The following is a 26,278-nucleotide window of genomic DNA, read 5'->3' on the forward strand; positions in this document are numbered from 1 at the left end:
CTTTATTTTATATGATTATATTATGATTTATGATAATCTCTATGGAATTCAAGTGTATAATTATTATACTGACAAGTGACATAACGCATCCGGGGATGATGAAGATGAAGAAGATCTAGCAAAGCTCCATAGATCTATCTCACTCGTGTACACCGCTTGGTTCGGTCTAACGGCTGTTGTTGAATCACATAGGTGAGATGGCTCTGGTTCTTCATGATCAAGTGGGAAACAGAAGTCATCACTTGGTTCACCAAAGCAAGAGTATAACTGCTTTGTAGAGTCAACTTGACCATTGAGTTGGTTGGCCACAAGCCCTTCAAGGTCTGCCCAACTATCAGTTCGCTCACGTGAGTCATGGTCCGTGTTTGTTGGTTGATTGGATTCGGTCAGGAAGTCGTTTACATAGGGCTTGAAAGTTAGTCCTTGATCGAAGTTGGTTGAGGCCAAGCTGTGATGAGGGGACAAGGTTATCGTGGGACTTTCGAGCCTTGGTAGGTGGTAGAATCTATCGCTAATAGGGTTCATGATTTGTGGCATAGCGTTGTGGTTTGTGGTTAAAGACTCGATTTCTTGTTTGCAAGACCTACTGCTATTCATGTATGCGAGTAATTGATCAAGAGCACCGTCTTTGTTTAACGTTTGCAATTGTGTCCTTGACTCTATAGCGGCTGAAAGCGGTCTCTTGGGGCTCTCGACCGCTTTATGGTAGTTTTTCTTCTTGAAAACACGACATACCACCCACCCGTCTTCTTGAGTTGAATCGCACATATTAGAACCCTGAGAAAATATAAGTATATGAGTTTATCATTTAATCTACTCTTATTTTTTTCTTTTTGGTATTACTTCATAATCAAGACTCAACATAAATAAAGAGTTAAGACCAAGAAAAGAAATTCTTAAGTAATAAACAGATTATGTCACCATTTTTTAAAATGAGTTGCAAATCAAAACTGTTGAGCAAACTTTAATTCGGCGAAAATATTCTTGTAATTGTTTTGTGGTTAGACCATTTCCGTAGCATGCTCGTGACCTATGTGGACGGTCTTAATTTCTTTTAACGACAATGGTCATTCAAGATATATACTAGGATGGTTTGAACTTGGGACCTGTGGATGCCATTTAAGTGCCTTAAGGCCATGAAGAGTGTTGAATGGTCTTAACTTAATTTTAGTTTACCAAACCATTAATAAAGATGTTCATGCTAAACTGAAATTTCAAGTTCAAGCAAGCTTTATAACTGTGAATTCTTGTTTTGGGGGGCAAATAATTCACACCCTTCATCCCTATACCAAGTTTGAATTCACAAGCTTTTGCTTGAGGGGACACATTTGGTACCATTTGAGCTATATGCCCTGATCATGGCTGTAATATGAAAATAAAGAAACTTACACATTCATCTTGGTTGGTAATCTCATCCAACCTATATTCATGCATTATCCAATCAGATTTCTGGCCATGTGGTGCTCTCCCTTTGTAGAACACCAATGTCTTCCTCATACCAATTCTTTTAACACTACTATAGATGACCTTATCCCGTCCGGTTGCTTTCCAGAAGCCCGCAGCAGTCGCACGATTCGTTCTGGTTCCAGTAGGGTACTTCTTATCTTTGTGGCTAAAGAAGTACCAATCATTTTGAGGAGTGGATCCTATTTTGCATTTCTCTGCCAAACCACAAAGTACATATCATTTAATATTATTATGTTAATTATCTTTCATTATGGACTACATAAAACCTACACAAAATATATACCTTGTATATCCCATGGTTCAAGCTTGTTAAGATCAACGTCGCGAATAACATCAAGATCAATCGTTTCATACGCAACTTTCTTCCGTAAGTAATAGTGAAGAAGCTCTTCTTCTGTGGGATGGAACCGAAATCCAGGTGGCACTTTAGACTGACCATTAACATTCACAGATAAACTCATTTCCTCTTCAGGCATTACTAGAGAGAGAAGAGAAGAGAAGAGAAGAGAATGATAACAAAAAAGATAAGCTAGGTGTGTGCATAAAAGTAGTTGCAAGGACGTAATTATTTATATGGGACGATGAGTGAGATTGGTCCCAACAAACTCAACGCACGTATCCTTTTGGTGTGTATAATGGTATGACCAACCCAAGGACCCCACAAATTTGAAGAAATGGCTGAAAAATGTATAGTGTAGATAAGTACGATATTATTGGCTTGGTTAGCATATAAAAGATCATTAAAGAGGAACTCTTGAGACAAATTTATGTATTGCTGAATGAGAAAAACAATACAAAACGTTAGTGCAATATTTTTTGTCCGTAGCTGTTCAAATAGCTCAAGGCGTGTTTGTTTCACAGAATTCGTAGGAACTCAAAGGAACTGGCTTTAAAATCCTATGGCGTGACGTGTTTGTTTCTTTGGAATTGGAATCTCAATTCCATTTTGGTATTCGGTTGTCAAAAAATTGGAATTGGAAATTCAGTTCCTTCAAATTCCTTTAACTAAAGGAATTCCAAATCATTCCAAAATATTGGGGAATTCAAGTAAATTCATTGGAATCTTTTATAGCTCGACGTTTCGGGTGTGTTCATGTTTAGGTCGATGCTCCGGGTCGTAGCGCTTTCAGGTTGGCGCTGCGGGTTGGTTCGCGTCTGGCTCGATGTCCCGGGTCGATTCGCGTCCGGTACGACGCCCTGGGTCGGTTCGCGTTTGGTCACCCGAGTCAGTTTGGTTTGATACTTTGCTTTGATTCAACACTACGGGTCAGTTCGCGTTCAGTTTAACGCTCCGCGTCAGAGTGCGTTGGGTTCGACAAACCGTGTCAGATCAGTTCGACTCTACAGGTCAGTTCGCATTCAACTCGATGCTCTGGGTCACTTCGGTTTGACGCTCCGGGTCAGTTCACTTCGGTTCGACACTTCGTGCCAATTCGCGTTTTGGGTTTCGGGTTTATTATAATATTTTGAACGAGGGCAACGAATAAACATTTTAGTTTTGTTTTTTATTTATATTTTGAGCTATGAATTTATTATTATTATTTTTGAATATTATTTTGAGGGGTTTTTTATTTTAATAGATAACCCCTAAAAAGTTCAAAAAGTAATAAATAAATCATAACGCAAAATATAAAAAAAACTAAAACATTTCCACCGTTATGCTCGTTTAAAAAAAACTGAAACCCGTTATGACCCTAACATGTTACGACCAAAAACAAAAAAACCTTTTTTTAATTGACTCGTTCTGACCCAAACTCATTCAGACCAAAACCTGTTTCAACCTGATATTATTGTGGTGATAGATTAAATTCATTTGTCAAACGACCACATCAAGAATGGAATTAGATTTCAAATCCTATGCAAATTCCAATTTCATTCCATTCTTTAAAACGAACGCACCCTAAGGGTATATTCGGGTTTAATACATGTATTGCATTTGCCCATACAACTGGATGTAGCAAATGCCTACGTGTGAGCGTATAAGTAGCCATTAAGCCTGGAGCCATACACATGGGAATGTAGGCATATGGCAAGCCTATTTATAGGCTAAGCCCCAAGGCTTAATACATGTATTGTATTTGCCCATACGACTGGATGTAGGTGTATGGAGGCGCATACACTTAGACTAGAACCCATATGCTTACGTGTGAGCGTATAAGTAGCCTTAGGCTTGGAGCCATACGCCTTGTAACGTAGGCATATGGGATGCCTATTTAAATGCTAAACCCCAAACGTATGGTAAGAATCCTAGCCATTTCTCTATCAATTTGTATCGTTATGTTGTTGGAGTCTCTAGGATGATAGGCCACCACGAGGCGCACATCGTGGTGGATCGAGCTTAATCGAGTGTATGTATGCATGTATGATTGTATTCATTCGGTTAAACGTTAATGAGAATAACCTTTCGGCTCGAATCATCCTGTTTGCGTCTCATATACGAAGATATATCACAACTGCGACTAGATTCCTGTTTTCTCACAAAAGGTCCTATGAGTTCTAAATTAGATAGATTTGTCAAATCTTTGAAACTCTAAAGTGGCATCTAAATGATGAAGTTAAAAATATAAATAAACATGTAAGTTAAGTCAATCAATGATTTACGTGTTCTTACACCAAAAGGAGACCGATCAAGAAAATGTTAGAATTGATGGAACATCTCCGGTCATCAAATTGGAGCCCTAAATGATGAAATTCGGATCCGACATGTAGCCCACATGACTCATCGAGACCTTTCCCTCTGTTGTGTATGGGCTTTATAGCTCCATACGTTGGTCAAGTTAGTGTCAACTCAATAGTTGTTTGGCCCGAGAAAATGGCCTAACCCAATAATTTAAAAGGGGTTATTAATGAGTTCCATAATGGTCAAGTTAGAGTTATTATGTTTTAATTTATATAAATTAGATTTAACATTATAAATAAAATCATCTGAATTAAGATTTATCATGAGAAACACGATCATGTGTGCATTTTTAAACTCGTCACGAGAAAACTGAAAACCATCAATTTATATTGGGTTGCGTTTATAGACTAAATACTTACCAGAAGATCACAACAAATAAAATAGAAATAAAAGGTCCAAATGTAGGGTATGATATAATGAGGTAGCTGATTTGGACATGTGGGCATAGTGATTGCTACTTTTAGTGTAGGGTCCTGAACTTGGAAAACAACTAACAACCTAAATATAATAGCGAGATAGAAGGTGGTCTTAAGTGGTGGGTCCATTGGCTAATGCAGCGGGAGGCATGCCTCCATCTTAACTACGACCTTCGACCTTAAAATCTCTTAGAAAACCACATATGAAACTACCTCTATCTTTAAGTATCTTTTTCTCTCAAAATCCTCGTGCAAAAACTAGAACAAGTGTGAGCTAGAGCACTAGTAACCATCGGTCTTTGTAGAGCCACGAACAACCAATCCGTATATAGTTAGTTACACCAATATCATATTTATATCCGGTAATTAGATATATCTTTTGTTGAATAATTACTAAGAGAAATTACGTTTTTTTAATATATGATATAAAGTCAAGAGTTCTACTAAATTTAATTAATGTCTTTTTTTTAATTAAAAACGGTGTATTGGATGTAAAAAAATAATAATAAAAACGCTAGCTAGTTTAAACACCGCCTTTAACAACGATCAAATCAGTTGTTAAACAACAAAATCGATCTTTTACTAGCTAGTTTCTACATATAAACACAGTTTATATATGTTACTCAATTATCATAATAGTGAAGGTATTTTTTTTACGAGAGACCCACATACTTACACATATAAATTTACACCATTTTGCATACAATGAGATCAGTTTAATCCTCACTACTTGGAGGGACATCATATATTGCAACACTTTAATACCAATAAAAAAATCATGAAAATTGAATTTTATATTATTATATAACTTTCGCTTGGCCACAACCTCTGCTCATCAAAGACTTCTCGTAACTTTGAATTTTACTAGGCTCTTATCATGTTTTCCATATATGTGAAGAGATCTATGACCTCAGTTATAAGAAATTTTTCCTCTGAAATATTATTGACACATTTTGGTGAATTGGATTGGAAGAGAGAAGAACTTGATCATACTTTTGTTTGAGCAATCCTATGGTTGTTAACCTCAAGGAAATTTCACTAGGACAACTAGATATAAATTTGTGAGCTCATCGTGGGAAAATCGCACAATATTGACGATAAGAGCGACCATGTGTTAAATCATTTAAGAATGCTTAGCCGTAATTTTCAGTGTGTGCAACGAATTTAAAAATCAATATGTGGGTTGCATATTACTATTGCAATCCATGTGATATTTTTAGAGGGTATAGGCAGCCATTGCTTTAAGGTATAGCACTATTGCTGGTGTAAATTATGCACACAAAGATATATTATAAACAGTCATTTAATTTACTCACCGAAAAAGTAGCAGTACCGATTGACACGTCAAATTAAAAGCTACTTTAGTGAATGAGTAGAACTACTCACTGGAGCTACATGCATGGTCCTTTTCCATACACTTAACCGGTACGCATAAGTTATATATAGTATACATTCAGCTTTAGACAATGACGACTGATTTGCTTTCGATTCTTTAAACGTCCAATAAAGAATCCTTCATATTACGTAGATATATCGATTCAGTCATCCAAAATTTCTTCCTTCTTCCGGTCACATGAATACAAACTTTTATAGTGTGGTCTAGTCATTTTTTCTTTTCCTTTTTCAAACTAGAATGTTAACTGTTTAGTTCATCAACACACAAACGATCTCAAGATTTGATGCGATTGTGCATCGAAAATACATAACTTCTATAGAACTATAACATAAATTAATTACAAAATATATCAAATTATATAATATATATCGTGTCAAATGTAATAGAGCCTCACATATATGTAATGATTCAGAAGTGTGAAAATGGGGAGCTGAAGTCTAAAACTAATGATTCAGTTCATTTACACCAAAACAAATTCTAAACACAATAATTGTTCCATTCTATAAAAATAGACACAACAACTAACACCTCCCGGGCAACTACCAACCTTTCTTTAATTCATTCCTTGGTGATTATAATAAATTAATAACTACCCATTAATCAGTTATCTCTATTCCATGCCCGTTTAGTTTAGAACAATCCAGCTGCAAAGTGTGTAAATAAGTTTTGAATACAATATGGTTGTTGTATGGAAAGTTGACAAACTTTTATTTAAAAATTTAAATACTGTATTCTAAAGATAGACACAACCTCTATCATTTGTAGCTTGATTTGAGTAAAACTAACAAAACCAATTGAATAACCAATAATTTGGTTATAACCCACTTTTACGGTTCGATTTTGATTATGGTTACTGGGAGAACCAAAGTAACTTACCGGACCGAATCCATGTGTTAAGTTAAGCTATATTATAGCTAACTCTTCTTGTTTCCTCACAAAATGGACTTTTATTCCAAATGGATCCCTATCTTACATCAAACCAATTTCACATATGAGAACTTCTTTATTGTATCAAGCCCTTTCTCCCATGTTCAATCCTCTTAATGATCACCCTAGGCCAAGCAATATAGTACTTGATCCATTCTTTGATATGACTCAGTATTTTAAACCATGTTGTTCCATGTTTCACCTCTTCCTATAGCAGGTACCCCAGGGGCGGACCTACACTGGAGTCGCACGTACCCTACCCTGTGAATTTTTTTTGTAGAGGTACATATATATGTTAAAATTTTGACTAACCCCTATGAAAGTTTAAGGACGACCCCCTCCGAAGTCCAGCCCCGTGATAAAATTTTCTGGATCTGCCTCTGACTATTCCATGACTCATAGAAGGCTTGAAGTCTGGATATGTAATCTTCATCACAACTTGCAGAGTAGATGAGACTATTGAATTATTATAGGTACCTAACTAGAGCAAGCTAGCAATGATAGAGTTACTCCTGGACCTGGTAATACTTAGTACCAACAACATATGTCTTATACACGGGTTTTGCTAACGCCATTTATTTGGGTGAATATCAACATCTATAAGAATTGGCAAATACGACTAAGAAGTCTAACGGCAAAAAAAATGATAATTAAAAGAAAATCAAAGGATTCTAGTCAATTGTCCCTAGTACTCATGAGACTGAGGGTTCAAGTTTTACAAAACAATGAAAAATAATTTTAATTAATAGGTATAGAAGAGTTAGCAGTTAAAAAAAAACTCTCAACGACTACATAACCAATTAACCATGAACTCCAAACTCGTTTCCTTATGTCATCATGCCATCATGCATGCAAACCAAATTAATAGATAAAGACAAACCAAACCAACCCAATCAACCAACTTATTCCATACGTGCTTAATTTTCGTAATGGAACATGACCAAGTGTGACGCCCACACATAAACAACCTTAATTTGCTGCTTTGGTCCCTTAAATAATAAAAAATATCCTAAAACAAACTAAATATATTTATATAACTCCAAGTACCTTAGGCTGCACGGTATAGAATTGAAGGCACGGGGCCGAAACACCGCCCCAACTCCATCTTTGGAAGGAAAAAAAAATCTCACTTGGTGTGGTGGCATTTGAGCAAATTTAATATGAAAATTAATTCAAGCCTCTATACAAACGAATTCAAACCTTCGAATTTTTTTTATATACCAACAGCCTTTCTCAAATTTTGTGAAGAGTTCTCTCGAATCACTAATGGATTCAACGCCCAAAAAAAAACTGGTTTAAATAAAAAAACTTGCGATTAAATACCAACACCCGCAAAATCAAACTCAATATAACCAACAATTCCATCACTATTCACAAAGTCGATCCCAATTCCATCAATATCCCAACTTCTGCAACTTTCAACACAACACACGTGTAATGAGTTCCGTCTCTTGCATGATCAACTAAACTTGGATCCATTAAATAATTAAGCCTACCGTCAGTAAATTGATAAACATGTACAAATAAAAGCGGCCAGGGTCTTATTCAATAGAAAACTTAATAGTACAAAAAAAAGAGGATATAAACAATATATACTTGGGCTACAAGCTTACTAGCTAACAGGCCAAAGCCCACAATAAACTAATTAACTAAACTTCTTTTATTAAGCTAGCAACAGTAATAAGCATTGAGAGTTTGTCAAACAAAAAACGAAATCGAGGGCCGACTTAGCTTTCGTGAAAATATCATCAATCTATGAGGCTGATGGAACATATGGAAGCGAGATGGTCCAGGCTGATGGAACAATGGAACTCGTCCAAACTATTTTTTACCTATAATAGTCGTCTCAAAAAAGTTTAGTGCTTCATAATAATCGTCCCTGAAATTTTCTAGACTAAAATAGTCGTCGCAACCACTTTTGTAAACCACTCATTGAAACCAGGGCCGGCTCCGAAAAGACGAAAAAAAATTTGGGCCAAAGGCGAACTTTTTTTTGGGCTCTAAGTAAAAGAAACATTTTGTTGGATTGAAACAATTTAATTTTAAATGGACTTATTTGATTATGATTTAAGTTATGTAAAAAACTTTTGTATATAAATAAGCTTAAAATTGTCTCAAATAAGACTAGAACCCACCACCTTTTGGTTAGATGTCATATCCCTTTACCATTAGACCAAGCTAGTGGTTATGTAATTGTGTTGAACATTGATTATACACATGTTTTTTTATAAAAACACATAATTTTTTTTTGAAAAAAAAAATTTCGGGCTTAGCAGGGTGTCGGGCCTGTGGCCGTCGACTGCCCTGCCATACCTCAAGGACGGCCCTACTTGAAACCAAGAATGTAGTCATCATGACAAATTTAAAATACATATTTATAGAATTCTATACAAATGATATTTAAAACTAGAAACTTATGTTTAAAAATACACATTTTAAAAAGGGAAAATTCCCAAAATAAGTACTTGTGAACATAAATTTTAAGTTATAGGTATCATTTCCAAAGAATTTCATAAATATGTGTTTAACTAATCGTGACAAGTAGATTATGTTAACATACGAGTAGTTTGGAAAGCCAATTTAAACATGCCACGTGGCCATGAAGTATAAACTATATAACCATGACGAGCACGTTCACTAATCATTTAGTCACCACGACTAAAGAAGTTGCATGCCTCGTAATCAACGCCCATGAGTACTTCATAAATCGTTTCGTCGTGACAAGTAGATTACAACTTTTTGAGACACAACTAGTTTACTAAACTAAGTAACTAACCATGATGAGTTGTTTTGTTTACCAAATGTATTGAACTAGTTTTTTGCCCGGCGCGTTGCGTCAGGGCTGTTCGAAAACATAGAACTTAAACTTCTATATATACATACCATTAGGCAAATAGGCAAAGCAAGCACTATAGAAGTTAACATAAAGAAACCACGTCAGTTATACCTTTCTCTAGCTTATTTAAGGACACAAAGATATTGACTTTCATCTTCAACGGGCTTCTTAGCCTAACTCCAAATCTTGATGCTGTGAATTCTGAAATATAGCAATTTGATTCAGAGCACCAAATAAGAAAAGTGCATACAAGCAAGCAAAACAAATATAAATATATAAATAAATAAAAAATTGGTTTTATAACAGTACTCGCAAAATCATATTCACAGTAAAAGTCTAACCAAGCTAGAGATACAAAAACGCTCCTTTGTACAGCTAGCAAGGTAAATATAAAATTAACTACATATCTCAATCGAGGTTTGACTTCTGCATTATACTTCAATATGTCTTTAATCGGAGTTCAAAAGACAGCTAGAGATAAAAAAAGGGTTTTGAATCCGTGTCGTTTTGAATCCGTGTATGGCATTCATGCAATTTAAAACCTTTAGAATTGAAAATTTAACATGTACGACCAATCTATAATACATTCTTGGTGTATATCCACTTTAATAAATCTTCATCAGCTCAATTTCAGTATAACTTTCTATGGTAAATATATCAGTGATTCATTGACAGTGCAGTTTAGTTTTCAAACATTATGGTTCTATTGCTATGTTACTGTTTAGAGTACTTCTTATAGTATTTATTTATAGTATGAAGACTTATAGTATTTATTTATAGTATCTTCATAATGTTTTAACAAATATAAGATTTATGAGCCTCGTTCCTTGTTTCTATTCACCTGATTAGCAATTTAAACAAATAATAAAAAAACAACAATAAGTACTCAAAAGACTAAAAATTAGCAAATGAAATAAACTGCTTAATAGAGAATAATGAAAGAGCCTTTAGTGTGTGTGTTCTGTTTGCTAATTTTTGTCTATAGTGTGTAACATTTATATAATCAAATATAATTAGAAAAAAAAACCCTGACTTAATAAAAGTTGAAAGCAGAAAAATCAAACCTTTTTAGCTACTGACATGTCATCATACACCTGTCGGACAAGTAGACAACAAATTTGGTCGAAAAGGCAAACCAATTGATGTTTCTGAACCATGAATAGATTCAAATAAGATTAAAAGAAACGACATGCATAAGAAACATTTACCTTAAAATTTGTAAGTAACAGCAGATAAAAGCAACGCCACATGGAAACCTTACACTACAATATAGCAACAAAAAACGCATTAGGAATCATCACACGAATGCTGCAAACCACAAAGAGAACAACCACAATACAGATTCAACAGCTAAAATTACCAACAAAGGACATAATCGTGCATGCGGCTTTGGCACTGACCAATGACAACTCTTTTAAGATCAAGCATCCCATGACTGCAATAACCACATAGATAACAATATAACGCATCAATTTGTAACACTTAACAGTTTCATATATATTTATATTTATATATATTTAAAAATAGATTACCTTAATATGATATTAGATAATTGTAGAGAGGACATGTACTGCCTCGGCGGGACTGCCATGCCTAACAATAGGAGAACAAATTGCAGGCATGTGGAGATCGATGGCTGGTTAAAAAAAGTTAAAAATAATCAAATACAAGTGAAATAATATAATCAACACAAACAAACACTTAGGATGATATTAAAATGTGCTACAATGAAAGCTCAGCATCCATCCTTTGCAGGTGTCATGAATTCCATTTTATCTGCAGCTAGCATATTATTTGGTTGTTTTCATTTTCTCAATCTCTGTTATTATATACTTTATTACCTACAGAACATTTGAAACAAAACATATTATTATACATGGATCTTATCATCCTCATTAAACTCATAGTAACCATAAATAGATGTTGTATTGCCTAACTGGAGCGTTTAGTTTAAAACTCAGTTAGTCATTACGAGTAGATTTTGATCAATGACTAGTTCTTCTTATATACATTTCCAATACGATTAGTTTATTATCAGTTAACTCGTCGCCGCTAGTTTGATCTTACAATCTACCCGTGGCTACTCGTTTTAGTGGTAATCCGATTTATTAAAAAAATATTTTATATATATATATAAATATTATGCAATCCCTTATTTTCATGTCATTTTTAAAATAATTATTATGTAATGTTTATTTTATGCAATTCTCTATTTTTATGTCATTTTTCATAAAAATTAGTATGCCATGTACCCTCTTTTTGTGATCCCTTATATTTATATCATCTTTTATAAAAATTAGTATGTCATGTCCCCAATATTTGTGATCCCTTATATATATGTTATTGTTTATAAAAAATTATTATGTCATGTCCTCTATTTTTGTGATCCTTATTTTTAGGTCATATTTTATAAAAATATATAAAAAACAAAATGTTTAATAATTTTAAGTGTTTCAATATATTATTTTTATGCCAATTTAATTTGAAAAACTTGTGTTAATACAACTATACCAATAGTGTTAATAGTGTTGTTTACATGTTAAATAAAGTTCATATGTAGATGGCAATTTGCAAATGAATTCAATAGCTACGGTTATTGGTTGCGTTCACTATTTTTGAAAGTTGTATATATTTTAATTTTATTTTAGTCTAGTAAATTGTATATATTATATTTATTAATAAAATAGTGCAAAAAAGTTCATAAAATCAAACGAGTAACTTAATTACTAATAAAATTTAAATTTAATCACTAGTATATGACATAAAAATAAAGATCGCAAAAAATAGGGGAGGTGACATAATATTATTTTTTATAAATAATAACATAAAAATAAGGGATCACAAAATATAGGAGACATAACATAATAACTTTTATAAAAAAATGATATAAAAATAAGGGATCACAAAAAATAGGGTACATGAGATAATAACTTTTATGAAAAATGACAAAAATACAGAGTCACATAAAATAAGGACATTACATAATAACTTTTTAAAAAACTGACATAAAAATAAGGGATTACATAATATTTATTAAATAAATCGGATTACCGTTAAAATAAATGAGTAGTCATGTAACATCCCGTTTTCTAGTTTTGGTTAATAAATGAGAATACGAGTTATTATTAGTCAGACTAGTGTTGGGTTAAATGAATATGGGTTATGAACTTAGGTTAAAGAAAGAAGGAAAGACCATGAGCTTAAGCCCATGATCCATAATTATATAAGTCATAATTCCCATTTAATCACTCATTTCACACATATTCCATACACCACCAAAACGCACACCTAAGATCTCTCTCAAGTTTCCTTCTCTCTCTAGCCGAAATCATCAAGGAAAACCGATTCCGATCCAAGGTAATGAAAATATAATATTGTATGAGCTTAAACCCGTTAGATATGGTCATGAAACGACGAGCCGACACCGTTAAATCGTTTAAGTCACGAGATACGGATGGAATCGGGTATAAACCGAACCTAAGATGAGCTTAGGGATCACCCTAGCTCAGATCTGGATCGAACGGGACGAAAAACGGTGAAAAACGAGTTAAAACTCGTTTTTCTGGCGAATCCGCGGTTTTCCGGCGACGACGCTGGAAAGGGGGCGCCGGAAAAGGGGGATACGAGGTGAGAGATGTCAGGGAATGTTCTGACATTCCCTGACCTAACCCTAGTTCGCTAACGGGAATTTAGCGAATCAAATGTGTTTCGCTAACTGATTCGTCTAAGGAAGCATAACGAACCAGCTCTAGTTCGTATCCGATTCGTTAAGGGAAAAGGGTAACGAATTACCCTTGATTCGTATAGCCAGTTCATTAGAAGAAGATAACGAATTAGATGGACCGATTCGTTACCTGGACTGGTTCGCTATGGACTAATTCGTTAAGAGTCCAGTTCGTTAGAGGGTTCAATTCGTTACAAGAACCAGTTCGTACGACAACCCAATTCGTTAAGAACAATGTAACGAATTAGAAGTTTAACATATTGTCAAGAACAGTCCCTAGACTTAGAAAAAGAATGATTTAATTACAAATAAGCCCAACCAGGGGCTCTGCCCCTTGGACCCTGCTAGGGGCTGCTGCCCATAGAACCCCGTTGCCAGGGGCGCTGCCCCCGGACCCCGTTCGTTGTGGGTTATATAAAGATAGAAATACGATATGAGAAGCGATAGTTGATTAATACATGTAATCATTATACAGTTAGCCGCGCACAACTCAAGAAAGGAATAACTATTAACGGTGAACGTAACCGCATCCAGGTGAGTTCTAGCCCCATTCCTTGTTATGTTTTCGGGGCTGTGTGCATACTCGATGTGATTAGTTAATACCCTTATCCTAAGAGATAATGTATGCCATATAGTATTATGCGAAAGATGTGAATGATTGCTTGTCGGTGCGTGAACGATCTTCGGATATTGCACGTATTGACAAGTTATGATTATGGATATAATGTTGTGTATAATGTATGAATGATATGTACGTATGTTATGAACGAATGTAAGAGATAGCCAGGTATAGAAGAAAGGGACTGAGCCTTAATAATACTCAAGGCAGAAAGGGACTGAGCCCTAATAATACTCAAGGCAGAAAGGGACTGAGCCCTAATAATACTCAAGACAGAAAGGGACTGAGCCCTAATAATACTCAAGGCAGAAAGGGACTGAGCCCTAATAATACTCAAGGCAAAAAAAGGGACCGAGCCCTAATAATACTCGAGGCAGTAGGGCGTAATGCTCTTTAAAACGTATAAGTATGTAACGTATTGATAGATACAAAGTATGTAAAGAAATAATAAAAGGAAGAATGAAAGAAAAAATGTATATATTTATATATGTGCGAAAGAAAGATGTGCAGGTTAAGAATATAATATGCATCTTCGGATGCGTATGTATAAGTAGGTGAAGGTATTGTATATTACTTGATTAACTAGAACTCACTCAGCGTAGCTGACTTTTAGTATGCACGCAGGTGAGTAGAATGAGACAGCTGGCTTGAGCGAGGGCACATGGCAGAAGAATAAGAGTCTGGCATATGAAGACTTAAGACGTTTATGTTTAATGTTATGATATTTTGAAAGATAAGAGTGTTTATTTTAAGACAAGTCATGGATTTATATGTAATGTTTTATGAATGTTTAATGTTCCGCGAATGTTTTAATTAACTCTGATGTTCAGAACTGTGTTTATGAGTAAATCCAACGTCCAATGTATGGCACCGGTAACGGGGCCTTACAAGTCACGAGTAGATTGTCGGGTCAAACTAGTCACGACGAGTTAACAGGTAATAAACTACTTGTATAGGAAATGTATACCGGAAGAACTAGCGCTGGCCAAGATCTTCTCGTAATGACTAACTGAGCTTTCAAACTAACCTGTTCGATTTGTTTAGTAAACAAAACAACTCACCAAGGTTAGTTTAGTAAACTACTATTGTCTCGAAAAGTTGTAATCTACTCGTCGCAATTAAATGATTTATGCAGTACTGCGTTGACTACGAGGCATGCAACTTCTTTAGTCGTGGTGACTAAATGATTAGTGAAGATGTTCGTCACAGTTAGTTTATAACCACATGACATGTTTTAACTGGTTCTGCAACTACTCATGTGTTAACAAAGTTTACTCGTCAAGACAAGTTTATACTACTTATTTATGGAGTTATTTGAAAATCAGACATAGACATGAAATTTGTATTCATAAATACTTATTTTGAAAATTTTTCCCTTCTAAAAATTTCTCAATTATTTATGTCTTTTCAGTATCTTTTCATTCTTGTCCCCAAAAGATGCATTATTTCCACACTCATTAATGTGTTCTCTATTTTAATTTTTGGGACTTTTTTCCACAATCATTTAACATACATTTCTTTTAGATTGTTTTCACAATCATTTAGTGTCTTTTGTGTGATTTGTTTTTTATAACAAGGTAAACCCAGATATTCTCTAATCTTGTTTTTAAATATATACTTTTTGTCCATAAGAAAACTTACACCCTCACTAGGGGTGTTCATGGTCCGGTTTTCATCGTTTTTAGGTGAAACCGTGAAACAAACCGTTAGTAACGGTACGTTCTTGATTTTATAAACTAAAATCAAACCGTTAAACTTTTAAACCGAACCAAATTTAAGCGTTGGTAACGGTTTGGTTTTACAGTTTAGACTTGTTGAGGATGTTGTACAAAATCTCCAAAATAATTCATGATATTTAATTGTACAACTTCCAATAATTTACATAAAGTAACAAACACCAACAGTAACTTACAGAAGGTAACAAACGACAACTGAATTTTGGTTTCTCATTTATAATATTGAAATGCTAGTTTAAGTTTTTACGTTTTAAATTTGTTAATTTGTTACTTTTTTTATGTAGTGCCACTACCTGTATTTAGTAATGTGTAGTTGTATACTATATGCATTAATAACTTTTATTCAATTATGTCTACTAATATACTATACTTGTGTATATATTTATGACATAAAATATTTAATATACATATATATAAATAAATCACACGGTCCGGTCTAGTTTATACGGCTGGTTTCAGTACAACCCGTAAACCAAACTGATCGTTACCGTTAAAAAATTTTCAAACCAACCGACCGCAAGTTCAGAAAAAAACAATCGTAAAACCAAATCGATGACCGGTGAAGAAACACTAAGTGACCCTGTACAGATTATAGATAATCTGGGGGTTAAGTAATGTTTCCCACGGATGAGGTCTAGCTGAGAAGGCTGTTCTCCAGGAGACCTGCAAAACAAACACCGTAAGCTCGTCACTGAGAAGGGGGGGGGGGTTCCTCCTTGTGACCACCCTCCGGCGTGAGAATCAGACTAGGTTGCTCTGAATATAAGTGTATATTAAGAGATTGCTAGATAACTGGATAGCAGATGATCTTACCATTCCAAGATATTGGAGTATTTATAGCCGAAGGTAGGTTTCCAAGAAGGTACAGCCGGCTGAATAGTATTCCTGTTCAACCAACAGTGGACTATGCACAGGCCATACTGGTTGGTGGGTAGGTTACGGCCAACAGTGACAAAGTCGGCTGCACTATTCCACCAACTGTAGATTATGCACGTCCCACCTACTGTGGATTGTACGCAGGCCATACTGGTTGGTGAAAAGGTTACGGCCAATAGTAACACTATTCCACCAACTGTAGGCTGTGCATGTCCCACAGTAAGGGTTGGTGAGTAGGCAGCGGCTAATAGTGACAAACAGTACTAGAGGGTGCTCCTCCTCGCACTGTTGTCGGTGAGCTGTCACCCTGTGATTGGCTCATGGGTTGTTCTGGTCAGATCGCCTGTCCTATCCATACCTTGGTAGGTATAGTACAAAAGATCTTTCAGAATCATAGACTGGCTCATTTAGGCGGGATTGTTCCCGCCTTGCTCATTCCTTCATGTGACTACTGAAGTATCTATTGTCTTGTGCGTGTAGCCCTGCTGTCTGCGGGTAGCCTTCCCTGATGGCTTGTATCCGCAACTGCGGGAACAGGCGGGGTACTTCACCATTGGGAGGCTTTCCCTGCGTGTACAGCTTGCGTACTGCGCGTAAGGTTCTATGAGCATGGTGGGTCCTGCGGGAGCAGATGGTCTTTGCGCAGACGTCCCTGTTCAAGGTGAGTCTTGCGGGACCAACTGGGCTCTGCTGTGACCTACCTCTTCAAGTCCCCCCAGTCCAATGTTCTTCTCATGAATGTTCAATAAAGTGAGGTGAACTTTTGGACTTTAAGCAAGGGGTTTTGAAAAGGTTTTTAGTTTTAAGGTTCTCCGTGGGGATTCTTCCCGCGGATTTCCTAATGTCACTTGCAAAAATTCCCGATTTTTTGCTTGATCTTTGGGTATGATGCGGGTAGGTATGTAACCTTCTCGCAAGTCAGGAGCGTTGAGTCTCACTTGTGTGGATTCTCCTTGAGGTTTTAGTGGTTTTGAACATAGTGATCAATTGTTTAAACCACCAATTCCATCCTGGAGCCTCAAACAATGTATTTCTCGACGTTCCCGCTATGCGGGGATGTTATTTCCGTTTCCACAAGCATTGCCCAGAAGATCCTTCCTGGTTTCAATTCCCTGCCGGGCGCTAGGTATGTGAAGGGTTTTGCCTTAACACTGTACCCGCGCTTCGTCTTACGGTTACTTTACTTTCAAGGTACTCCTGGCGTCAATTCCCTGCGGGTGCTAGGTACGTGAAGGGTTTTGCCTTAACACTGTATCCGCACCCGTCTTATAGTTACTTTGTTGCCGGGGTATTTCTTGTCTTCAATTCCCTGCGGGTGCTAGGTATGTGGAAGGTTTTGCCTTAACACTGTACCCGCATCCGTCTTATGGTTACTTGGTTGCCAAGGTAAGGGGTATTTTCCCGCTTACCTTTGAATCTTTTTGAATTTTGAATTTTGAAATTCGAAAGGTTGGTGAGGATAAGAACAGTCCAAACATCTGAAACGTCGTGTGACGGTTTCTTCTGACTGTCAGGACGTGCAGGAAGTTATGGTGACGTGACAGAACATGGTCATTCCAGTCGCTTTTTCAGGCGCGTGGGCATGATTTTTCGGGCGCGTGGCCGCGAAATTACTGGCACACGTCCTTTCAACAGCTGTTGCCAGCTTGCTTTTTGCCACGTGTCATAGTTTCATTGCACCTTTGATTTCTCTCTCCTCCGCATTAAATTCACCGCATTAATTGCGATTACTATATAAAGGGGGAGAGGGTTATTTGCAATTCACACTTTTCACTCTTCTTCTTCTTCTTAGTGATTTCCGGCAAATACTCCCCTTTTTCAGGCAAGCATTTTCCCGAAATCACTCTTCTTTCTGCAAAAATGTCCTCTCGTGATGCTGAAGCTATAGCTGACGACAGGGGTACTGCTGGTGAGTGCCAGTGTGCTCTGCCCGGCGATCAGTACCGGTATGTTGTCAGGAAGTTCATGCTCGATCATCTCGAGCCTGAGTTTCCTGAATCCCACCAGACCGTGTACGATGCCCCCAGTGGCAAGATCGGGGTTATGCTGCATTTTTTGTCTATGGGAATCTTAGATTCCCATTGACAAAATTTGTTTACCGTGTCCTTGAGAGGCACGGTGTCCATTTGACCGAGCTGCACCCCATGGCGATCGCCAAGATTCGCCATTTTGAGTGGGTGTGCCGGATTTTGGGCATCGAGCCCCATGTGGACCGCCTGATGACCTTCTATACCTGGAGGTGCATCCAAGGGTGGTACACCCTGACGACCCGTATTAAGGGTCTGAAGATTTGCGACACCGAGCGCAGTCTTCGCGCGTGGAAGCAGGAATTCTTCTACATTTCTGCCCGCGCCATCCCCCTTGCCATGAAGTTTAAAAATGGCCAAGCGATACCGAGCCTTCACGCCCCCAACTACCAGGAGGCGGAATGGTTTTCGAAGATATCCCGGATCCAATCTCCGGTTTACCGGTTTGCGGAGTCCGGGATGGTCATGTTAGGGATGAGCCGGGTGTGGAAAGATGCATCTCTGGTTCCCATCCTCCTCGAATACGGTTTGAACTCTATTCCCTATGGTATGTCTTGTTTTTCTTTTTTGATACAAGTTTGTCTTCTAACTGTTTCTTTTCTTTCAGAGGGAAATGATTTGGAGTCGCTTCTGTTTCCGCGGGAAGCCGACGGTCCCGCGCGGATGGGTACTCGTGCTTTGGACGAGGGCGAGTTGCCCATCCTGGAGCAAACAGCGGATCGGTTTGTGGAGGTCTATCCGCTGGGCCACGAGATCCTGAGCCACCGGCGGCCAGGTAAGGCGATATTCTTTCCTCAACCCCTTAACGCTGTACCCGCTGTTGGAATTCTTGACCTGTCTTCTTCTGAGGAATCCTCAGATGCTCCTCCATTGGTGCGGAAGAAGAAAGCTGCTGCCAGCGGGAAAGGGAAGGAGAAGGCCTCCACGGCTGGTCCGGTGGTTCTATCTGACTCGGAGTCAGATAGTGAAGAGGTGGCGGGGAAGCCCGGTTGTGAGAGGACCACTGTTCCGGAGGCTACGACCGTTACCTCCGGGGAACCAACGAAGACGACGGTGACCGGTACCAAGAGGCCGGCTCCGTCGGGTTCCTCCCCGCCCGTCCGTACGTTCAGGGTCAAGAGAACCCGTAAGTACAATCATAATGTCTTTGCAGATTTATTACTTCATAAATTTCTCACTTTCTTCTTTGTGCAGGCGTGGATGTTGACGCATTCCGGGGTGAAGCGCAGGGGAGTACCTCCTCGCCAATGACGGTAGGCTCGGTCAGCCTTCCTGAGGCGTCGACCCAGGCGCCTGCGCCTGCATCCGCTGGTCCAGTTGCTCGTTCCTTTGAGCCAACTGTTCCGGCCGAGATGACGTCACCGCCGGCCGTGAGTGCGATTTTTACAGCATCCTTCACGGAGCCGGCGGTTACTGCTGCTGCTGAGGCGGTGACCGCGGCGGCGACCACAACGGCGACCACGGCGGCTGCCACCATGCCCGCGCCACCGGCACCTACGGCCGGACCATCAGGTACGCGCAGGGCTTCCCGCCGATCTTTGCCCCCTTCCCGTCTGCCTGACCTGTTGGATGGATTTCCTTTAGGTTCAGGTGATGGGTTTGGCGGCTATCGGCCTGTCATTGACCCTACAGGTGCGTAGGGTTCCTTTCTTTTTCCCTTGTTTTTTATCATCTTTTCCTTACTGCCTTTGTTTCTTTTGCAGTGTCGGATTCCAATGAAGTGTATGTTCCGCGATGGAACATACGCCGAGGAACAACCCTTCGTACCCCTGTGGAGTGCGTGGACTGGGCTCGCCACGCTGCTCCTCATGGTGCGTTGGGGGAAGCCATGGCTAGCTACCAGGAGGGTAGGCTAACCAATGAGCTTCGGGTTCTCCAAGCCCGGATGCAGCCGCGCGTCGAGCTGCTTTGTCGTGAAAACGACAAGTTGAAAGCAGCTCGCGCCAAGGACGTATCTGAGGCGCGTGCTCTCCGGGAGGAGAACCAACAGCTGGCGGCAGCTGCCGCCGACAAGGTGAAGGCCTTCAAGGCCCTCGAGGTTGAAGTTCAGGCGCGACTCGAGGCCCGCTCCAAGGCTGCCCAAGCTGTGAATGAACAGCTTCGGCTGGCCAGGGAGACTGCGCGAAACGCAACCGAGAGGGCTGCCAAGGCTGAAGCCATTGCTGAGCCTTTGCGTGTGGAGAATGAGGAGCTCAAGGCCAAATTAGAGGCTCTCCAACGCGCTCATGATGCCTTGGCAATGGAGGATGCCAAGAAACTCCAGGAAATCTTGGACCAAAGAGGGGTGCTTGACCACACCGAGCGGAAGCTTAAGGGCGTCGAAGAGGCTGCCGCAAAGGAAGTTTTACTTGCCAACCTTAACAAGAGCGAAGCCGAACGCGCCCATAACGAAGCTCAAGCTGCCCTCCAATGGCTTCTTCGAGAAGCGTTGCCTCAGGTATGTTTAGCTTTATCTTCTCGCTTTTCTTTTGTAAGAAAAGGTTTTAATACTTGTATTTTTTCTTTGTAGGTTGTGCGTCGGGTCTTTTCAGAGACCACTTACGATGATGCTATGACCGCAGCCTTCAACGCTTCTCATGAGGATGGGGAAAAGGCCGGCTTCCTGCTGGGTCTAGGGTTTGTTGAGAAAGGCGTCCCGCCTTCCAACTTCCCTTTGTTCGATGTGGATACCGAAGCCATTTATGACCAAGCATTGAACCAATACGCCGCTTTCCCGCATCCAGTGGTGGAAAAGGTGGACGAAGTAGCTGCTGCTGATGATGGGTTAGCTGTCCTTAAAGCGTTCCTCGAACCACCCCGTTCTTCTGACGGAGCGGGTCCAAGTGGAAGCGCCCCTGAAGCTTGATCCTGAAGATCCCTTTCCATTGCTAAGAGACTTGTATAGATTTATTCTTTCAGGCGGGTAGTAACCCGGCCATTCTTGTAATATATCATTGGAATATAAATCTTTTTGCGGATAAGATTGTTATTTCCTTCTTTGGATTCCTTGCTTTATAAGCTCATGACTTAGTTTAAGTTAGCAATTTTCCAAGTTTTTTAGAATAAGTTAACCTGTTGAACGTGGTTGATGATGGGTTAAAGTTTCGCTTCCTCCTTCGTGATTGTGCGGGTAAGCCGTCACTTGCACTTGGTAGGATGGCTAAATTTTAACCGTCATCTGACCTGCGTGTAGGTTTTCCTCATTTTTCCTCGAAATTTCTAAGTATTTAGGATAAGTTAACCTTTGAACGTGGTTGATAGTGGGTTAAAGTTTCGCTTCCTCCTTCGTGATTGTGCGGGTAAACCGTCACTTGCACTTGGTAGGATGGCTAAACTTTACCCATACCTGACCTGCGTGTAGGTTTTCCTTATCCTTATTTCTAAGTATTTTTTTTTTTTTTTTTTTTATTTTTTATTTTTTTTAGGATAACCTTTGAACGTGGTAGATGATAATTTGAAGTTTTGCTTCCTTATTTGTGATTGTGCGGATAAGACCGTCACTTGCACTTACAAAGATGGCTAAACTTTACTTATATCATACCTGCGTGTAGGTTTCCCTTATTTTTAACGTTGTGTTTATGCGGGTTTTGCCGCCTTCCACACGCAATGACTTATTTCTCCTCATTTATGCGGTAAATACCGGCACCAGTGGGGAGTTCATAAGGATAAAGGTAAACACATTATGAAAGGAGAATCATTTCCATTAGAAGTGGCTCTTGGCCTTTTCTTTACAAGTTTTGGAATTGATCTACATATAACATTTGCGTAATTGAGCTCCATTCCATGTTCTTGGGATGGGAGTGCCATCGAGCCTTTCGAGCCGGTATGCGCCCTTTCCCAGAACCTGTTTGATAACGTATGGCCCTTCCCAGATCGGGGCCAACTTTCCTGGGCGTTCTTGGTTCGAAGCCTCGTTGTTACGCAGTATGTAGTCTCCTTCCTTGAAGTTGCAGAGTTTTACCCGCGTGTTGTAGTACTTTTGCATTTGTCGTTTGTAGTTCTCTTCACGCACTGCGGCTAAGTCTCTGCGTTCCTCGGTTAGCATAAGATCCAACCGTCTTTCCGCATCATTGTCTTCTGGCTGACTCAAGACCCTTGGTGAGGGTAGACCAATTTCGACCGGGACCATGGCTTCAGTGCCATAAGTGAGGCTGAACGGGGTTTCTCCCGTACTGGCCTTCTTCAACGTTCTGTTTGCCCAAAGGACGTGCGGGAGTTCGTCCACCCAGCCGGATCTGTGTTTCAAGAGTCTTTTCTTTATGCCTTCGACGATGCTTTTATTTGCTCTTTCCACCTCACCATTTCCTTGCGGGTGTGCCACTGAGGTAAAGGTGTGGGTGATTTGAAGTTCTTTTAGCCACTGTTGTAGCTTTTTGTCAGCAAAGTTGGTGCCGTTATCGCTCACCAAATTCTGTGGAAGTCCAAAACGACAAATTATAAATTCCCAAATAAATTTTTTGATATGCTTTGCGGTTGTTTGGGCTAAAGGTTTTGCTTCTATCCACTTGGTGAAGTAGTCGATGGCTACCACTAGGAACTGAACATTTCCTGCTGCTGTAGGAAATGGGCCTGTCACATCGATGGCCCACTTCTGAAATGGCCACAAAGAAGTGACTGGAACCAGTTCGTTTTTCGGGCGATGCGTGTTAGGTGCGTAAAGCTGGCAAGATCTGCATTTTCTGATGTATGCCAGTGCATCCGTATGCATCCCTGGCCAAAAGTATCTCGCGTTGTTTAGCTTGGCTACAACAGCGCGGGGACCTGCGTGTACCCCACAGATGCCTTCGTGTACTTCCCTTAGGAGGTAGTTGGCATCTTGGTTGTCCACGCATCTCAAGAGTGGGCCAAGAAAGTTACGTCTGTAAAGGATGTCATTGACGAGCTGATAATTCAGTGCTTTACAGCGTAGTTTTCTTGCCTGTGTTTTTGACTCTGGTAGTATTCCTGCTGCAAGGTAATTTATTATTGGTGTCATCCACGTTTCTGTACTGGTTTGGATGACACAAATTTCCTTGTGCGGGACTGATGGCGCTTCGAGGAGTTCAATGCGGATGTCCTTTCCCAGGTGGGTGAAGGCTAGTGATGCAAGCTTGCTTAACGCATCCGCAGATTTGTTTTCGCTGCGCTTGACATGTATGACTTTACAATCACTAAAATCACGCATAAGGGTTTTTGCCTGGGCGAGGTACAGGGCCATGGTGTCGTTCACAGCCGTGTATGTTCCATTTATTTGGTTGGCCACCAGCATGGAATCCACATGGGCTTCCAAGTTTTTCACTCCCATCTTACGCGCAATTCTCAAACCGGCCAAGAATGCTTCATATTCGGCTTCGTTATTCGTACTTGGAAAGTCCAGCCGAATAGCGTAAGTATATTCTTGGCCCGCTGGGTTGGTTAATTTTAACCCTGCGCCTGAACCCTCGTTACTGGCTGCTCCATCAGTATAGAGTCGCCAGACATCATTGACGTCCTGTGCTGGGGAGGGTTGAGCCTCCTCCTGGCACTCTTTCACCCGCGAAGCGGGGACTTCTGCAATAAAATCGGCCAGGACTTGGCCTTTTATGGCTGGTCTTGGCTTGTACTTAATTGCATATTCTCCCAATTCAATTGCCCATTTGGCTAGACGTCCCGATAATTCGGGTTTGCCTAGAACGTTTGAGAGTTTGAAGTTGGTGAGAATGGTGATTGGGTGGCCCTGGAAATATCGTCTTAACCTGCGTGAAGCATGTATAAGTGCTAAGACTAATTTTTCGAGGGTAGAGTACCGGGTTTCTACGTCTGTTAGTACACGGCTAACATAATAGATTGGCATCTGGATGCCCTTTCGTTCTACTAGCAGGACTGCCCCGGTTGCTCTATCTGTTGCGGAAAGGTATAGGATTAACTCCTCTCCCGCTTGCGGTGCTGTAAGTGTTGGGAGTTCGATCAGGCGTGACCGAATCTCCTGAAAAGCTGCTTCCGCTTCTGGTGTCCAGCGGAAGTGCGTTTTCTTCAAGCAGTTTCTCAATGTTGACACGAAAGGAAACGACTTATCTGCATGGTTTGCCAAGAAGCGATTAAGTGCGACTAGTCGTCCATTCAGTGTCTGAGCCTGTTTGATGGTGGTAGGTGATTCCATTTTAACAATGGCTTCAACCTTTTCAGGGTTCGCTCTAAAGCCATCTTTAGTAACAATGACTCCCAAGAACTTCCCTTCTTCCATCCCAAATGAACACTTGCTCGGGTTGAGCTTCATGTTTATCTTTCGGAGCGTGTTGAAAGTTTCTTCAATGTCTTTCAACATCGCCTCAGGCTCGAGGCTTTTGATGACCAAATCATCCATATAGACTTCCAAGTTTCTCCCGATTTGGGCATGAAACTCTTTGTCCATTAGTCGTTGGTACGTGGACCCTGCATTCTTAAGTCCGAATGGCATCATTTTATAACAAAATGTACCATCGGGCGTCCGAAATGCGGTTTTGTCCTGGTCATCAATGGCCATGTGGATTTGGTGGTACCCCTTATACGCATCCAAGAAGCATTTAAGGCGGAATGGTGCCAACGAATCCACTTTGAGATCAATTTCTGGTAACGGATAACAATCTTTGGGGCATGCTTTGTTCAAATCTTTGAAATCTATGCACATGCGCCATTGTTTGTCATTCTTCGGTACCATTACGGGATTTGCAACCCATGTTTGATATCTACTAACGCGCACGATGCCTGCGTCAAGGAGTTCCTTGACTTGGGTTCTACACGCGTTAGTTTGTTCAGGCCCCATTACTCTGCGCTTTTGTACGATAGGCGTAACAGCCGGATCGCATTTGAGCTTATGCTCCGCCTTACTTCGGGGTACACCAGTCATGTCAGCTGGTGCCCACGCAAAGATGTCAGCGTTTTTCTGCAGTAAGCGTTTGAGTAAGGTGCGGGTGGGATCAACGATTGTTGGTCCAATGGTAACGGCCTGGTCAGGGTATTTGCCATTGAAGGCCCATTTTTCTGGTTCAGTGATGGTTGGTTTAGCCTTTTTCGGTTTGGGTTTAGATGAAACAGATGCAATGCATACCTGGGGAATGCCAGAGATCATTGCTACACCCTCAGCTGTTGGCCATCCCATCATGCCATGGACTGAAGATACCACGGCGTTGAATCTTGCCATCCCGTCTCTTCCGAATAGGATGTCGTACGTATGATGTGGCTTTTTCATTACGACAAAATCCACGTCTTCTGTGCGTGAATGATTCCCATCAGTAAGAGTAACGGGGAAAGAGAGGATACCCAGGGGTGTTTCTGTACTTCCGTCAAACCCTTCCATTAAAGCGTAGACCGTTTCCAAGCGTTCTTTGTCTTCATCATCCAGCTTATCAAAGAACTGTCTGTACATCACTGTCGACGAAGCGCCGTTGTCAGCAAGAGTGCGTGAAGTGATGTAGTGCCCCAGCTGGCTTCTGATGACGATGGGGCCTTCTTTGCTGGGGCCTCCTGGCACTCGCGGGAAGCGCACCTCAGCTTCCTTCCACGCGCATGGTTCTGCCACCCGTCTCTTTCTTCCTCTGACCTTGCCATGAACCATGTTGATGCTGATATCGACGGGCTTTCGTCCGTTACCTCTGTAC

The 26,278-nt window shown here is 40.0% G+C and overlaps 1 protein-coding gene and 1 long non-coding RNA gene across 2 annotated transcripts; both read right to left on the minus strand.

Moving 5' to 3' along the window:
- Positions 1-31: 31 nt before the first annotated feature.
- Positions 32-3,403, minus strand: LOC143589817 (NAC domain-containing protein 43-like). The gene is made up of 4 exons (XM_077070468.1): positions 3,367-3,403; positions 1,751-2,305; positions 1,390-1,661; positions 32-777 (listed from the first exon to the last, which is right to left on the minus strand). Exons 2-4 carry the CDS (start codon positions 1,941-1,943, stop codon positions 64-66), a joined length of 1,179 nt encoding a protein of 392 aa, XP_076926583.1. The 5' UTR covers positions 1,944-2,305; positions 3,367-3,403; the 3' UTR covers positions 32-63.
- Positions 3,404-10,800: 7,397 nt separating this feature from the next.
- On the minus strand, positions 10,801-11,598 carry LOC143589818 (uncharacterized). The gene is made up of 3 exons (XR_013145354.1): positions 11,255-11,598; positions 11,083-11,157; positions 10,801-10,984 (listed from the first exon to the last, which is right to left on the minus strand). It is a non-coding gene; the product is annotated as an uncharacterized LOC143589818 (long non-coding RNA).
- Positions 11,599-26,278: the final 14,680 nt, after the last annotated feature.

This window comes from Bidens hawaiensis, unplaced genomic scaffold (assembly GCF_021521415.1).
Source record: "Bidens hawaiensis isolate Kalapana, Puna unplaced genomic scaffold, B.hawaiensis_p1.1 tig00037826_1, whole genome shotgun sequence".
Taxonomy (NCBI): Eukaryota; Viridiplantae; Streptophyta; class Magnoliopsida; order Asterales; family Asteraceae; genus Bidens; species Bidens hawaiensis.

Coding starts and splice junctions, on each gene's coding strand:
- LOC143589817 (XM_077070468.1), bottom strand. CDS start 1,943: ATGCCTGAAGAGGAAATGAGTTTATCTGTGAATGTTAATGGTCAGTCT. Junction 1,662..1,750: donor TGAACCATGGGATATACAAG/GTATATATTTTG, acceptor GTGGTTTGGCAG/AGAAATGCAAAATAGGATCC. Junction 778..1,389: donor TTACCAACCAAGATGAATGT/GTAAGTTTCTTT, acceptor ATATTTTCTCAG/GGTTCTAATATGTGCGATTC.